General features: G+C 50.6%; 2 protein-coding genes across 5 annotated transcripts in view; both read right to left on the reverse strand.

The window, feature by feature from the left end:
- TNNI2 (troponin I2, fast skeletal type) lies at nucleotides 1–5,733 on the reverse strand. The gene is made up of 6 exons (XM_021526739.4): nucleotides 5,677–5,733; nucleotides 1,758–3,801; nucleotides 1,340–1,468; nucleotides 864–953; nucleotides 555–731; nucleotides 1–247 (listed from the first exon to the last, which is right to left on the reverse strand). The coding sequence occupies exons 3-6, from the start codon at nucleotides 1,460–1,462 to the stop codon at nucleotides 149–151; spliced, it is 489 nt and encodes a 162-aa protein (XP_021382414.2). The 5' UTR covers nucleotides 1,463–1,468; nucleotides 1,758–3,801; nucleotides 5,677–5,733; the 3' UTR covers nucleotides 1–148.
- The window catches only part of SYT8 (synaptotagmin 8), a 23,059-nt gene continuing 11,523 nt past the window's right edge, over nucleotides 3,767–15,302 (reverse strand). For 2 of the 4 annotated variants that reach the window (XM_085581532.1, XM_077784252.2), the window contains exons 8-10: nucleotides 15,099–15,232; nucleotides 5,677–15,015; nucleotides 3,767–3,801 (exon numbers count right to left, since the gene is read on the reverse strand). In XM_085581532.1, coding sequence (XP_085437658.1) covers nucleotides 14,782–15,015; nucleotides 15,099–15,232 — 368 coding nt within the window. In that variant the 3' untranslated portion in view covers nucleotides 3,767–3,801; nucleotides 5,677–14,781. Of the gene's footprint in view, nucleotides 3,802–3,905; nucleotides 4,062–5,676; nucleotides 15,016–15,098; nucleotides 15,233–15,302 lie in introns of all 4 variants that reach the window. The other 2 variants (XM_085581533.1, XM_085581534.1) reach the window with 2 other exon arrangements.

Raw genomic sequence — 15,302 nt, forward strand, 5'->3', positions numbered from 1 at the left:
TCTCCCACCAAAGCTTTATTTACATCACTGCTGCCATGATGCAGCTCTTCACAAAACTAGAGAGAAATGGCACCCAGTCAGCGCCCCTGAGCCCGGCGGGGCAGTGGGGACAGCGGGGAGAGGAGGACAGCTGTGGAGATGCAGGTGCTTAGGACTCGCCAGCCTCAAACATCTTCTTCCTGCCCTCCATGCCAGACTTCTCCTCAATGTTCTTCCTCCAGTCACCGACATCACGGAGATCCTTCTCCTGGGGGAGGGAGGTTGCGTTGGTGTGAATGGCGCCGTGGTAAGAACCTACCCAGCCCGGGCCCCACACCAGTCCACCCATGGAAACCCCCATGTCAGCTGGAGGAACCCAGTTCCACCCATGCAATACATCTTTCTAAACTGCACCCTCCTGTTTCAACATCATGGGTGCCAGAGAAGGAAATACTGAGCAGGAAGAACATTATGGAGAAAGAGTCATTCTCAACTCTGGCTGTCTTGCGGGGAGGTGTGAGCCCTCAAGGGTGGGAGCTACTCCTGTTAGGGACAACAGGAAGAGGGAAGGATACCTTCTCAGTGTCCTCCTTCTTCACTTGCTTCAGGTTGGCTCGGAGGTCCATGCAGACCTTGTGCTTGGAGCCCAGCAGGGCCCGCAGCATGGCGTCAGCCGACATGCGCACCCTGCGCAGAGGCGGCCGCTTGAACTTGCCACGCAGGTCAAACAGTTTCTGGCTCAAGTCTTCCAGCTGGGGGGGAAGAAATGAGGAGGGTTGGAGAGAGAGGAGGGCATGGGTTTAATGAGATGGACCCAAGTGGCACAGGGAGGCATGAGGAATGGGCTGCAGACTCCCCTGAAGGATGGCTCCAGAGGAACTCACCTCCTTTGTAGTCTTCTGTAGCTTCACCTCTGTGTCATACCTCTCCTCATCCACTGACTCTATCTTGGCATGAAGCTTTTTGCACAGCTCCTGGGAAGAAAGCAAAGAGGGATATTGACTGCTAGGACTCACACTGACTCCTGACTGCTTTGGCTCTGAAAACCCTCAGTCCAGAACACTAGACAGGCTTAAGGTGAAGAGGAGCTTATCAGCCAGCTCCTAATCGCCATGCTACTGGCTGCACACAAATGCTGCCTCAACACATCCTTTAAAACACATCTTTCTTGCCAGCCAGACCCCTTTTTTTGGGAGAGAGACCCCACCTGCCTCTCAAGCCAGCTCCATGTTCATCTGGCTCCAGGGTAACACAGGTGAGGAGAGGGTCAAGATGGGAAGGCCAGTCTATATCCACCAGGCTGACTGACAGAGTCAAATATTTTCTGTTCCAGCACTGAAAGGGTTAAAGAAGCCTGTACCTGAAGTTCCTGCATGGATCCTGGGAGTGACAGAGGAGGGCAATGTTCTGCCAGGTAGTTTTGCTTCTCCACTTCTTTAGCAGCTGCTTCTTTTTCTATTTCAGTGACAGCAAGCTGGAGCATAGCACTCTGAAAGGCAGCAGGAGATGCATCAGTGCAGGATGGAAGCAAGGAAGGAGGGTAGGGGGGTCATTCCTCAGGGGAGTGGGAGTCCTGATGGAGAGGCAGCCTGGGGAGTTCTCATAAATACCATTTCCAAGCAAGGGATAAGATAGAGACCCAGTGAGCAGTGGGCTGGGAGATCTATGCTGTGCATCGTGGCCTCTTCTAGTAGGGAGAGTGCTGAGAGCTGCCTGGCTTGGGATGGGAGATGGGAAGGTTGGGACACACATCCCACAGCCACAGCAGTGCCACATACCTTCAGGTGCTGCCGACGGGCAGTGGCTGCCCTCCTCTTTTTCTGCAAGTGGAAGAAAAGACAAGAGAAAAGAAGGTTACCAGGTGCCCATTCCCCTTTCCATTGCCCTTCCTCATGCAATGCCACAGTCCACCAAGGACCTGCAGCCCTGCCAGGGAGATTGCTCCATCTTGACACACAGTCTGTCCCCAGACCAGCAGCACTCAAGGAAGAGGCTCCCTGCTGAACCCAGCTTTGCCAACCTCAGGTACCTAAAATCTACAAAGTCCCTGAGGAAAAGATAACAAGGGTGATGAATTTGAAAATATATGTATAAAATATGGCTTCAAACATGGCTTCTTGGGACTTTTAGCCTTTTCTCTGATTTCCTCTTCACTCAGATGTGTTTTACACTGTGCTCAAGCTAATGACCCCCATGACCCTGGGCACTCAGGAGCTGTGGGATGTCATTCTGAGCAGTCCAGGGCATGCGTCCTTCTGACACTCTAGTGACAAGGACAGCCAGGCAGGTGAAAACATGAAGGCTGTGTAATTTCTTGGAGCTGGAAAGACCCAGCACAAGTGATGCTGAAGCAGGGTTCATCACAGCTGGAGGACAGACCCAACCACAGGCTGCCCTTCTGTCCTTGTCATGCTGGACCAGCAGCAATAGGACTCCTACTTACAAAAAAACCCACAACTTCTGCATTTCAGCTGTTTCCTGAGCATTTCACCCAGAAGACAGGGCATGGCTCAGTTGGGCTGGCCCAGGGGAAGCACATCAGATATGCTGAGAGGTGGGGAGTAGAAAGCAGCACTTGGGTGTGGGTTTGTGCTGCGGAGAGGAGGAAGTGAATAAGGATGTGCAGAGTGAAATGTAACAAAACTGGACGTGTCTCACATATGTAAATGGTGCCAAGGCCCTCCTGACAGGGCTGGAGGGCTTTGCAGAGAAAAGGCACCCAGCTCAGAGATGCAGCACACTATTAACCATCAGACAATCAGATCCCTTGAGGGCTGTTAGTCCAAGGCTTATTCTCCATCTGAAAACTGGTACCTTAGCAAAGAGTGTCCTCCCAGCCTTTTCTGGGATGTCTGGGTTTGATGGGGAGTAAAAGAACATGTTGGTTATCAGCACCATTTTGTGGCATTTCTATGTGTCCCTGACATCCTCTTTTCTCTCAGTGAGAACAAGTTGAAGCTTGTGGTGTTGCAGACATATGGGGAGATGCTAAGCAGAAATGAAGGATGGAGCAATATGCTAAGAGGAAATGTGGAGTGACAAAGCCACAAACAATCCTCCCACACCTTCGCCTGCATTTCTTCAGACACCCCCAACCCCACCTGGCTTTGCCAGAAGCCAGGGAAAACTTGCTAAGAATGCAACCTCCACCCTGCTCACACTCCCCTGGATCCAGGTCTCCTTGGGTTGCCTTTGGGAAGGGATTTGTCAGTGCTCAGTGGGTAGAAAATTAAGGGCTGGATGTGGGGAAGGAGGGGAGGATGCTCGGCCAAGGGCGGGATGGTGGATGGATGACGGAGGAGAGGCAGCTCTGGACCACTGCCTTCCCAGCACCATCTCGTGGCCGGCTGGGGAAGCAGGAATGGAGGGGGAAAAGCATCAAACTCTATGCCAGGGGACAAAAAAAATAGTCATTCAAAAGGGATTTTTCTTCTCCTTCATGTGTTTACCAGGAGGAGTCAGCAAGAAAATAACCCTGAGCCATTCTTCACACACACACACACACACAGAGCAGCTGATTTTCCTAGGGAGGAGCGGTGAAGCCAGGACTGCTGCCATAAGCATTGCTAAAGGAAAAACGCCAGCAAAACACACTTACCTCTTCACTGTTCAGGAAAAGCAGATGGACAAGGAAAGGAAGGAAGAGAAAGGGGAAAGAGGAAAAAAAAGGCAGTTAATTAGCATCGTAACTAGAAACAAGCAGAAGAATCCTAACAACCATAAAAGTTGGTGGTTGAACAAAAGTTTTTAAATGCCAACAGTGTATTAGAGACAGAAAAAATGGGAACTTACTCAGACATCTTGGTTTAGATAGTTCTGAGCCTGAAATGAAAACCAAGAGAAAAAGTTTACAATTATTCATGCTTGTGGTCACTTTTTTGTGGATTTTAAACTCACTTTTTTGTGGATTTACAAACAAAACAAACCTCCTCTAGAAAATGAAAAGAGGAACAGGTCTGTTCTTATTTCCCAACTTCACAAATTTTTCATCATATAGGGAACTAGGCTGCAGTTTGTAGATGAGAGGCAAATATCTCCTCATAGCAACACAAACCACAACATCAAAGGACTTCTGGAAAAGGCTAAATGGGATTGAGACAGAAAAAGAGAGATTTGTGACAGTGATTCCTGCAGGTATGTTTCTTGTCTGACCCCCATAAAACCATTTTATTCAATGAAGAAAGAAAAGGCAAAAACTATTTTCAGTTTGCTGCTTCACTTTGCCATTCAACCTTACTTCACTTCATAAACAAGAAATATCCCAAAGCCTGCAAAGGGTCAGCGATGACCCCAGGTGGCAAGGAAGGACTCCAGAGGATGCTACTGCCAGTGTATGCACTCATTCTGTGGGACAGGGGAGCCTGTTGCAGCAGCCTCAGCACAGCTGGAAGCTGTGGTTGAGTTGATATAAGCACAAAAAAATTCCCCAGGCAATCCCTTGCATTTGCTTTAAGTGGAAATTTTACACATACAACACAGTGTATTAGGGAAGAGATGGAAGAGCACCTTTGATTTGCTGTAAATGATTTCCACATAAATAGAATTTTACTTTTCTATCAGAGCAATATCTACTTGCATCTCCTAAGCCTGCCCTTTGCAGAGCAGCCAATGCAGCCGTCTGCAGAGCTGGGAGGCTCTGTCAGGAGGGGAAGTGTTAATGGGGGCTCATGCCCGAGGCAGGAGGCACAGCTCGCAGGGCCAAGGAAACTTTATCCTGGAAAATGTGCGGGCCCATCACATTGCTTCAGAGAGGAGAGGCGGGGGGAGGAAAGTGCTTCTAAAAATGGCCAGGGAGCTGCAGAAGGAGCTGCAGCTGTCTCCTGGGACGGCAGCCTTTGCCCGGTGCCAGCCCCGTGACTCGGGGAGGTGGCGGCGGTGCGGAGCGCAGGTGGCGGGGCCGAGCCCAGGAACGCGGGCTGTGTGCGCTGACAGCCCTGCCCCGCACACAGCTCCCGCCGAGCCGGGACAGCCCGGGCTGCGAGTACGAGCCGGGGACAGCCCGGGCTGCGGCTCGGAGCCAGGGGGACAGCCCGGGCTACGGCTCGGAGGACAGCCCGGGCTGCGGCTCGGAGGATAGCCCGGGCTGCGGCTCCGAGCCCGGGGACATCCCGGGCTGTGGCTCCGAGCCCGGGGACATCCCGGGCTGCGGCTCGGAGGACAGCCCGGGCTGCGGCTCCGAGCCAGGGGACAGCCCGGGCTACGGCTCGGAGCCCGCGACGTGGGCTCGGCATCGCCTGTTCTGCCGGGAGGACACCGTGAATTGGGATGTCGGTGCCTGTCCCAGGGTGGTTTTGGGCAGGAAGGCTCGGCAAGGGTAGGGAGCTGGAGGATGGGGTGTAAGATGGGGGCATAGCCGAGTCACCGCAGGCAAGGATCCGCAATCCATAGGCCCTGTGGAGGGCACATTAGGCTCCACTTGCCCTAGCCACTCAAGCTGAGAGCAGAACCAGACAAGGCAGGGGAAAGCATGAAATCAGAAAGAGAAAAGCTCAGTGGAAGCGACAGCGCGAACCTTTCCAATGCACAGATCCTCTCCAATAAGCAAAGGATGGAGAAAGTGTTATTCGCACCCCTGTTTCTCCCAGTAGGCCACCCCCACCTGCTATTTATCTCCTTAATACTCAGGTAAGTAAATCTGCTTCCCCATCACTCCCTAAGAGCAAGCTGGGTCATTAGGAGATATGCAAAAATGCTCACCCAAGCCTGGAGAAAATCAGAGTCGTGCAGGCTGGACAGGATGGACAGATGAGCCGCAGACAGCTGGCTGAGTAAGGAGGTATAAAAGGGCTTCTCGGGTGGCTCAGCAGAAAATCCACCTTCTCTTTAAGGGCATGGAGACCTTCTCAGACCAATGATGTGCAAGAGTCTGCTGTGCACCTCCCTTGGCTGGGGCAGGCCAGGGCAGGAGAACAGGAGAGGGCAGCCCCCAGGGAAGGAGGGGTGGGGAGGAGGAGAACATCTTCTACCCGTGGGATCCAGAGGAGCTGGGGAGGTGTTTTTCCTCAGAAGTTCCAAGTAGGGAGCCCTCCTCTCCCTTCTCCTGCCACCAACCAGTCAGAATAGATATGGCTTCAAATCTGTGGGGAGCCCAGGCTCTCTGCACACAGCCATCCATCTGCAAGGCCTCTAATCAAAATTTCCCCTTGGATATCCAGAGTGGCTTATCCATGGACAAGGGCATGACTCAATTTGCCTTCAAGGGCTTGGGAGGAACTCTGCCCTTCAGGAAGGAAGAGAAGAAAGAGCTTGCACCCCAAATATCCACTGCCAACAGCATATGCAAGAGCAATCCCTTAATAAGCCATCCAGTACTAACATGCTTTTTTAACCTCAATTATTCCTCTTACACAGTAAATACTTGTAGCTCTTCCCTGTGTGAAATATTTCAACACAACTCAGAGATTTTTTTAGAAAAAAAAGCTGTGAATCTGCTGCAGGCAGCCTCAAGCCTCAAATCCAGCCAGGGGCTGGGCAGAGGCAGCAGAGCGTGGGGGAGCAGCCCCACACTGACAGCAAGAAGGGTAATCCCCTCTGTGGGATGACCCAGACCCATATCTCCATGGATCTGAAGGAGAAGCAGGTGGAAATGTGGCTGGAAATATTCCCCAGCCCTTGTCACAGCACATGTACAGTGTGTGTGTAGGGGATCCCATGGAGACGGGGACCCAAACAGCTCCTGATCTCCTCCCCCAGGCCAGGCACTCCCTCCTCTCCCAGCCAGGGCTTTTTAGGCTGATTCAGACAAGGCCCTGACAATATTTTGCAGGTGCCTCCCAGACATTATATGGATAGTGGCAAATCCCTTGCTGCAGGCTTCCTGTTTCACCACGCTCAGCACCACACAAGTAGTGCTGCAGGTGCTGCTGAAGGATGAGCCAGTCCTTGCTATGGGGCTGGTGTCTCACAGGGGTTTGCCGTGGTAGCAGGTGGAGGAGGGAGAAACCCCCAGCGTGGGCAAGGCTGGGTGTGCCTGGACTCACATATCCCACTTGGGATGTGTCCCTTTGAAATGCTGCAGCTACACATTCTGGCCTCTGCTGGCCCATCAGTCCTCCAGAGTGCCGCTCAGCTCTTGGTGGAGGAATCAAAACTGGGGGAGTTCTCCATTCAAAATTCCCCACAGGCAGGGAGTTTCCTTCAGCTCTGTGAGAAGAAGGCATCCTGGATCTCCTGGAGTCCAGGCATGCAGCACAGCAAGAGAGATCTGCTCAGAATTTCAAGGGTGTGGTTATCACCTTGTGACAGGAAAGTGTTGGCCTGGTATAGTGGAAGAATGAAGTTCAAAGAAAGAAGTGCCATGACCAAAATACTGGCCAACAGAAGTGTTTGTGGGATACAGGAGGAGTGGATGGTGAGGTGTGGTAATAGCATGAGCAGAAGGTCGAGTTTCTGAGTCTGCAGAAAGGTTTCCATGGAGCTGCCTTGCACAGGAGTTAAGCTGTAAGGCAGCTTTCCCAGAAAAAGAAAGAAGCACCAGACTTAAATGGCATGAGGAAGAAACCCAGTGAGGAGAAGAAAGAATGGAAAAACATATCCATGTCAAAGCTAGAAGCCATGGTTAACATTAGGAAAGACAGAAGTTTCCAAAGGAATTATTTAAGTATTTGAGTGATGAGAGAATAAGTTTCTTGCAAAAAAGCTCAATAAAGGCATAATGAAGCTCCAGGCACATCCTTCAAAGGGGTGTTGGGCTCTGAATATTAGGTATTAGTGAGGTAATTAGGCAGGGGCCAGGAATGGATGCACTGTTCATACTTGGGTACTTTCCTATGGACCATCTGACCTTGTTCCTTTCCCTCATTTCCCCTCACCTGAGCTAGAGGAATGCACCATGGGTGTGGGCCACCATTCTCAGAACACTTCCACCATCCTGAGGGTCAGACGAGGGAAGACCTGTCACACACAGGAGCTTCTGCACAATGTTTTAGAGACTCAAGTGCAGCTCTTTTGGGCCAGGCTCCTCCATGGAATCACCACGTGGTGAAAGGATAAGGCTGATGAATCCATGCAAGCTGCTCCTCATGACACTCTCCTACACCTTTACACCTTGCCTCCTCTTCAGCATCCCACAAGGATCAAGTGGAAGGGCACTATGGAGTAACATGACACCAGATGATGCTGTGCCTTATTCCCAAGGATGACACTGTTAGCAAAACACAAGCATGCTACTCAGCAGCAATGGTGATCACAGTGAAAGTTCAGGCAAGATCACTGGGAAAACCCGCATTTGACTGCTCTTTGCTTTCCCAAAATCTCATTGCACCAAAGCAAAGCACATGGCCCCCATCCTGCCCTGGACATACCCACTGCCCTCCAGTGTGTCCCTAAAAGAATTCCCCATTCCTGCCCACTGTCGATGTTCCCCAGGTGGATGCAGTCTGTTACCGGAGTGATGATGAGTCCTGTGAAGGGGCAACACACCAGTGGGTTCCTTGGGATGTGGCTTTTCTTGTTCCTCCTGAGGGTTCTTTTGGAGCTGGCATGTGGTGCAGGGGGCTGAAATTGGGCTCAGAGCCCCACAACAGCAGCGAAAAGAGGGACAAGTGAAAGGAGAGCTTGGCCTTGAAGGAGAGTCTGCTGGAGAAGGCAGGGGAGGAGCAGGGGTGGATCTGTGGGCCTGCATCAGGGACCCCATGTTGTGGATTGCCCCTCTGCTCTCAGCCTCTTCCATCTGCCAAACTGTATAAAGAAAAGGACTGGTGAGGCCACAAAAACTCATCTCTCCAGCTGCATGAGCAAGGAGACATGCAGACCAATCTTGCTGAAGCAGTCATGGCATTCTGCTGATGGTGCTAAGAAGAGTGACCAGGGTATCTTGCCACGTTGCAGGATTGTGAACACCACATCCCCACCATTCTCTTCATTCACTTCACTTTTATAGTCAACAACTTTGGACAAGTGCCTGTAGGAACAGAAAAACTCCCTATTGACACACATAAGTACTCACACATGGCTGCTTTTGATAGAAACTCTGGCCTTGAAGAGAAACAAGGCATTTTAGTGATCCCTTCCACTCCAAAGGGACACTCTCTGGTGTGGGCTTCCAGAAGAGTTTGCAGCTCACTGCAAGCTAGAGCCTGGAGGAAGGGTGGCATTTCAAAATGAAAACACAAAAGGGTGAAGAGAGGCTTCAGGGAGAGGGCAAAACCCAGAAAACTCCTCTGGATGAAGTCCCTTCTGACCACGGTAGCACACAGGGGCTTCAGTCTCCAGTGATGGAGAGTCTGTGTTTATAGCCAGGGTTAGGATCACTCAGTTCCCAGCATAGCCCTGGGCACAAACCTCACTCCTCTGAGAAGCTTTTCTCACTTCTGCCCAGGACCAGAAGCCTCTTCCTCAGTGTGGCACTTCCTACATGACTCCAGACTGAGTTGGCAGCCCCCTGGAAAGTGAACACCTCTGACAAGCACTGGTCCGTGCCCAGGCCTTCAGCATTTAATGTGTACAGGAGGCGATCCCTCTGGAATTTCCACCCAGCTTGCCCCTGGATAGTATTACCGAAGTGACCCAACACCTGATCACAATCCTTCATGTGTATGCACATCCTCAGAGCCTGGTTAAGACCAGGGTATGACCCAGAACGTGTCTGGAGAACAAGCTGAGACTTCTGTGTGCTCAAATGAGTATGGCTGAAACGTGTCTTTGCTCTCAAAAGGTCTTTCAGGCCCTCTGTGCCAAGAAAAAGCAGCAGCAAGAACATGGTGTTAGTTTAAAAAAGGCCAAGAGCTCAAGAAAAATAGATAAATCACAAAGCTCTTCTCTCCCCAAGGTCAGCAATTGCTCTACAAACCAGTAGCCATGCAAGGAATGATTCTCCAGAATTTATCCATTCCAAGCACTCTGGCTTTTTGTAAATACTGTGTGATCCCAGACACCTCATTTTACAAAAAAATTTATCTGTTAGCTGCAAAGACCCTTGGCAGCCTCACCTGCCTGCACGCTTTGAGAAACCCTTGGGAGAAGACAGCTGCAAGGAGATGGGCCTCTGGAGGCTCTTCCAGAGGTGCTTCTCATTCAGGTTTGGCAATGGAGGGGATGAGCTCAGAGTAGGAGAAGGCTGCGCCAGGAAAATTCAACACACAACACCACTGAGCATCTCTCAAGAACATCCCCAAAGCCAATTAATTCACAGAGTATCTGCCTTCTTTTATGAAGGCAGGCCTGAGTTTAGCACATGTGCAAAAGCTGGGAGTGGTGTGAGATGAGTGCATCCAAAGCAGAGAAACCTTCAGCAGAGGCCTTTGCAGGTATGAACACATCCTTTGTCACATCCAGAGTGAACACCAAAGCCAAGTGTTTTAAGTGGATTGTGTTAAGTGAAAACCTTCATGCCAAGATTCAGGCTTCTATGTCTAAACTGCTCTGACTGGTAAGTTAAGAGGAAAATGCTCTGTATCCAGGGTAAAACCAGATGTCAACTGGTCTGGTTTCCACGTGAGACAGCCAGCTCTTTTATGGGCACTGGGCTCTTCACTGGTTCTTCCGAGGGGACAATGTTTCTTTTACTAAGCCAGCAATGACTGATTCACAACTCAAAGTGCCCATTTCCCACAGAGAGCTTTTTAGGCTCAGACAAGGACATCTGCAATGCCCATGCTCACAAGCAGGGTGATGAAACACTTGTTTGCAAACCCACCGTCTTCCCAGGTGCTGCTCACAGAACGTAAAATACAATCTGGGTTGGGTTGCTTGCAGGTCAAGGCCTCTTTTCAGCTCAGTTGAACTCCTCTTCCTAACTGACTGTGCTTGTTTCTGCAATTGAGTGGCAATAAGTGCCTGCAGGGGTTTCATCAGCTCTCTGTGAAGTCAACAAAGCCGGTTGAGAAATTCACATCTTGTTGACATGCAACAAGCCATCACTGATGGACACCCATTCACCCATTCACTTTTTGCCCAGCAGCAATGAAAGCTATGCAATCCTCATGCTGCTTCTCCTTTGGTTCCATCCTACCTAGACCTGAAATATGGAGAAATGAGAATTCTGTTTTTTTCCAAGTCTGCCCACAAAGTTCAAATTGGAACTTTGGGAAGCAGCTCTGTGCACCCATTATTATTCCTGGTTCTCAGACTGGACTGCCTGGGGCTTCTACCCCTCCCTTCCTGCCCATGGCAGGGCAAGGTGCACTGAGATGTAAAGTGGTCCAAATAATATTTCTGTATCCAGAAGCAAAACAAGCCCAACCAGGGGCAGGAACACTCCCAGACACAAGAGTCCCAGCAGCAGTCAGAGCAGGGGAAAGAGGCTGGGAAAGGGGAGGAGGAAAAAGGGGGAGAAAAGGGTAGGAGAATGAGGATAGAGAAAGGGAACTAGGGATAAGGATCCAGGAGCTGGAGCTTTAAAAAAATAAGCCCATGCATGACAAAAGTACGCATTTTACCCATAAAGTTGTAAGGCATAAAGATGCTAGCTAAGGAATATTTATAAGGCAGGCATGCCTGCTCCCAGTGAGAAGAGCTTACTTAGATGCTCTCCAGCTCTCAAAAACTCTAAGACTAGCCAAAAAATCTGTGGCTGGAGGACAGCCAGCCCATACCCAGGCCGAATGATGACAACCCATAATGATTTTTGTCTCACTGCAGACGACTGGTGACAAGCACATATGAGGCTCAGCCTTCTTGTGCAGCCATCCTATTTGATTTCCATGAGTGCAGGGGCAAAAAAAAATATCACTGAATGAGGGAATAATTAACTTTTGGAGGGACTTCTGGAGGTCAGAAGTCTTGGATCTGGATGTAAATAATTGAGATTATAAATCTTAATAACAAACACCTCAATTTTCAGTGCTTCTTGTCTCTTTTATCAGACCTCTGCTTGGCCCAAGCCCTGCCTTTTGCCTTGCCACTGACCTCCAAAGCTGCTAATTAAATACAGAGAGATAAAGTCCCCAGCCACCTCCTGGGCACCTTGGATGGACTGGGTACCTGCTTTTGCCCCCTTAACCACCAGCAAAACCCTCTTTGCCCCTGTGGTGCAGGATCAGCAAATGGCTGGCTCTTGCCTCCTGGAAAAAGCCACTCAGACACCTCCAGCATTGCCACACGGCTACCAAGGGGCTGTGCAGCATCGCTGCTTTCTCTCCCTCTTGAACACGGGCTCCATCTGCAGAAGAAGAAATCTTGGTTGGCGAGGCTCTAGGGGACCACAGAGCAGATGACACAGCGACCCAGCTCAGAGCACGTACTGCCCTGCCCTCTAGGCGCAGACACGGAACACAGCACAGACAAAAGCCGAGGACCAGTCGGTTTTCCCCCTCCTTTACTTCTCTTCTTGTCTCATCTTCCACCCTCCAAGTGCAGGAGGAGCACTGGTGAGGCAGAAGATGCTCAGACATCTGGCTTTGATCGATGACGGACAAGCACCCCCGCCAAGGCCACAGGGAGGTGGAAAGGATGGCTTGCACAGGAGACAGGGCTGTCTGCTTTGCTGCAAACAGGCTCCTGAGCAGGCTGTGCTCATTTGGGGTGAAATAAGGCATGAAATGAAGCCCAGATCCACCAGCCCTGCTTCAAACAGCTGCCAGCAGATACTAAGAGGATCCTGACAGAGGAGGAGAGTGCTCAAAGCCGTGCTGTAAGGCTTACTGAGAAGGTGAAATGATGACAGAGGGAAAAAGCAGCCTTGGCGGTATATTAAAAACTGGAGCTGGGTGGAGAACATCCCCACCTGCTCGCCTCTCCCTCCTGAGCAAACAAGTCAGTTTGCTGAGTTTTACTGCATGAAGGCTCACTCCAGGTAGCCCAGAGCCAGCCCAGCTGGGTGCTCACTCCCACATTCCCCAGCCTTTCCCCAAAAGCACCATGGGCTTCCCTCTGCAGCTCTGCTCACCCAGCACTGCGCTGGCCAATCCGGCACTGAGCAAGGCCCAGGCTGGAGAGAGAAGGGGCAGGCACTGCTATGGGAAGTAAGTAATATTTCTCAGGGAGGGGCTGTCTCGGCACCTCCTTCAACTGCATCTGTTTTGGATATGCACATACTTTTATGTCCAGCCCCATAAATTATGCAGTGAACCTCAAGGCTATGACTTCAAAATAAGGGGACTGGGAAAAGCACAGATACACACATAAAAATAAGAACTGCAAGTTCCAAAAGTCCTTTCTGAATGCTGCATAGCCCTAAATCAGCACAACAGCATCACCAAAAACCAACCTGGCAATAGATTTGGAACCCCAACCCCAATTCAGAGATGTCTCCTTCTGCACAGCCTGTTCTAGGCTGATTCTAATGTTGAGACTGAAGGCTGAGGCTTTAAAACATCCCTTTACAAGTCTTTCTCAGGTGACTGATTTCCTCCTCCATCTCATTAGCAGCTGCCAGCAGATGCTGTTTCCCCAGCAGAAGGCACACTTCACTTGTTACAGTCATCTCAAAACCACCCTGTCATTTCTCCCCTCCTCACAGCCACAGCAAAGCCTGGAGAATATTCATCAAGAGGCAGACACAGCAGCAGCTTTTTATGGTTAAGTTCAGGTCATTAATCTCTATCAAGGCTTTTCATAATCTTCCTCAGCTTCATGTTTGTTTAACTCTTGGATAGTCGCTCTGTGGAGCTCTGGGTAATCACAGATTAACTGCTTTTTAATATTAATAGCTTTTCATTAATGTGCCAGGCTCTCTCCCCTCCAGAGTCCAGGCAATAGCTATTAGCACTGAGCTGCAGCTCCCTGTGGTGAAAAGGATTTCTTTTTTTGGGGCCAAAATTCCACAGCATGAGCCCAGATCTTGTGTTCTGTGGCTGCTTTATAGCAGAAGGATTTTAGAACAGGAGTAATTCCCAGTGCAGGGAGCTTCCTCCTGCATATGGCTCAGAGAAGCTGCTCTGGAGTCACCCCAAACTGCAGCATACTCAAGGGCATGTAGTGGCACCACTGCAATGCCCTCATCCTTCTAGAAGAGATCTTTGCTTGTGCAGCCCCAGCACCAAGGCCCCACAAAGTAGGGTGGAGCAGGACATGTGGCCACAAAAAACTCCCAGATTAAACATGAAACCTGTCCAGAAGTGATGTGAGGGCTGCAAGCCAGTCTTCACCAGGGTGGTGTGATCACAGTGTGAAAGCAAGAGCCTCAGCCCCTCCACCCTGGCAGGACCTCCAGGTGCCACTCCTGTAGGACCATGTGAGGTGAAAGGAGCTGACATTGTGCATCTTCATCCATGTGGTGCATGGGGATGGCCACTGGTGAGTCCCAGAGCCCGAGTCACATCTTAGTGTGCACAAATCCTCATGGGCTGAGAATAGGCTATGTGTGAAGCCACATTGCTTCTCATTTAGCCTCTAGCCAGGACACAGAGCACACATTAGAAAGGCACTAAAGAGCTAACTCAATCCACCTGTATTCCTTCTCTCAAGCCTCTTATGTTCTTCAATATCTTGGTCTTGTTTAAGATCCTTCATAGGAAACATGAACACACTTCTCACCAAGGTATTCACAACTAAAGAAACTTTCCACCCATGCCACCAGCATGCTTTATAAACATCAATGGACTCAGTTTTGCATGAGCCTGAAGCTCTGTGTATTTTCCCTCCAGCCCATGAGCAGTGGGATGGGCTGGCTCCTGTGCCTGTGACATCCCCACTAGCACGCTCTGCTCCACATCCAGCCTTGCCCTGGGATGCCAAGCTCCCCTGTCCTAGGTGCAACACAGAGCACAAGCTGCACCAGCAGCCATACCTTGGCCAGAAGGAGTCCCAGTCTCTTTGCTGAGAGTGAGCTGGGACCAACATGTCTAGAGCTTGCTGAGCAAAACCCCCTCACTCTTCCACAAGCCCACCATCCTGCTCCCTGGGTGGAGAATGGGACCCCCACTATCTGGAGTGCAGGGGCAGCTTGAGGTGGGACTTCAGTCCCAGGGCTTTGTCCACCACGTCTGGGGGCTGCAGGATGTGCCACTGGGCGAGCGGCCGGCGTGGGTTGGACAGCATGTCGGACCAGTGCCGCAGCTGGCTGCCTGTGGCTCGGCAGCCCAGGAAGAGTTTGCCCATGGGCTCATTCTTGGTCACTTTGTCATGATCCCAGACGGAGATGACCACGTCCACATTCTGGGGGGGATAAAAGAAAGAGGGTCAGTGGGAAGAGGTCTGTTGCAGTGAGGACCTGCTCAAGGAACTTCAGGGAAACCCACCTGGATTTGACTGAAAGGCACCTCAAAAACAAATACCTCGTTGAAGTAAGGGCTTAAGGTGTTTTTCTTCACACTTGTCCTTTTTTTCTTCCATTTCTTCCTGTTCAGTATGAGATGCACCTTGACAAAAGGATCTGAAGAGAGAGAGGGCACATCTTGCACAAGTGACAGTTTTTGACTGAAGAACTCAGACACAAAACATCT

The sequence above is a fragment of the Lonchura striata genome, chromosome 5 (genome assembly GCF_050655825.1).
Source record: "Lonchura striata isolate lonStrDom1 chromosome 5, ASM5065582v1, whole genome shotgun sequence".
Taxonomy (NCBI): domain Eukaryota; kingdom Metazoa; phylum Chordata; class Aves; order Passeriformes; family Estrildidae; genus Lonchura; species Lonchura striata.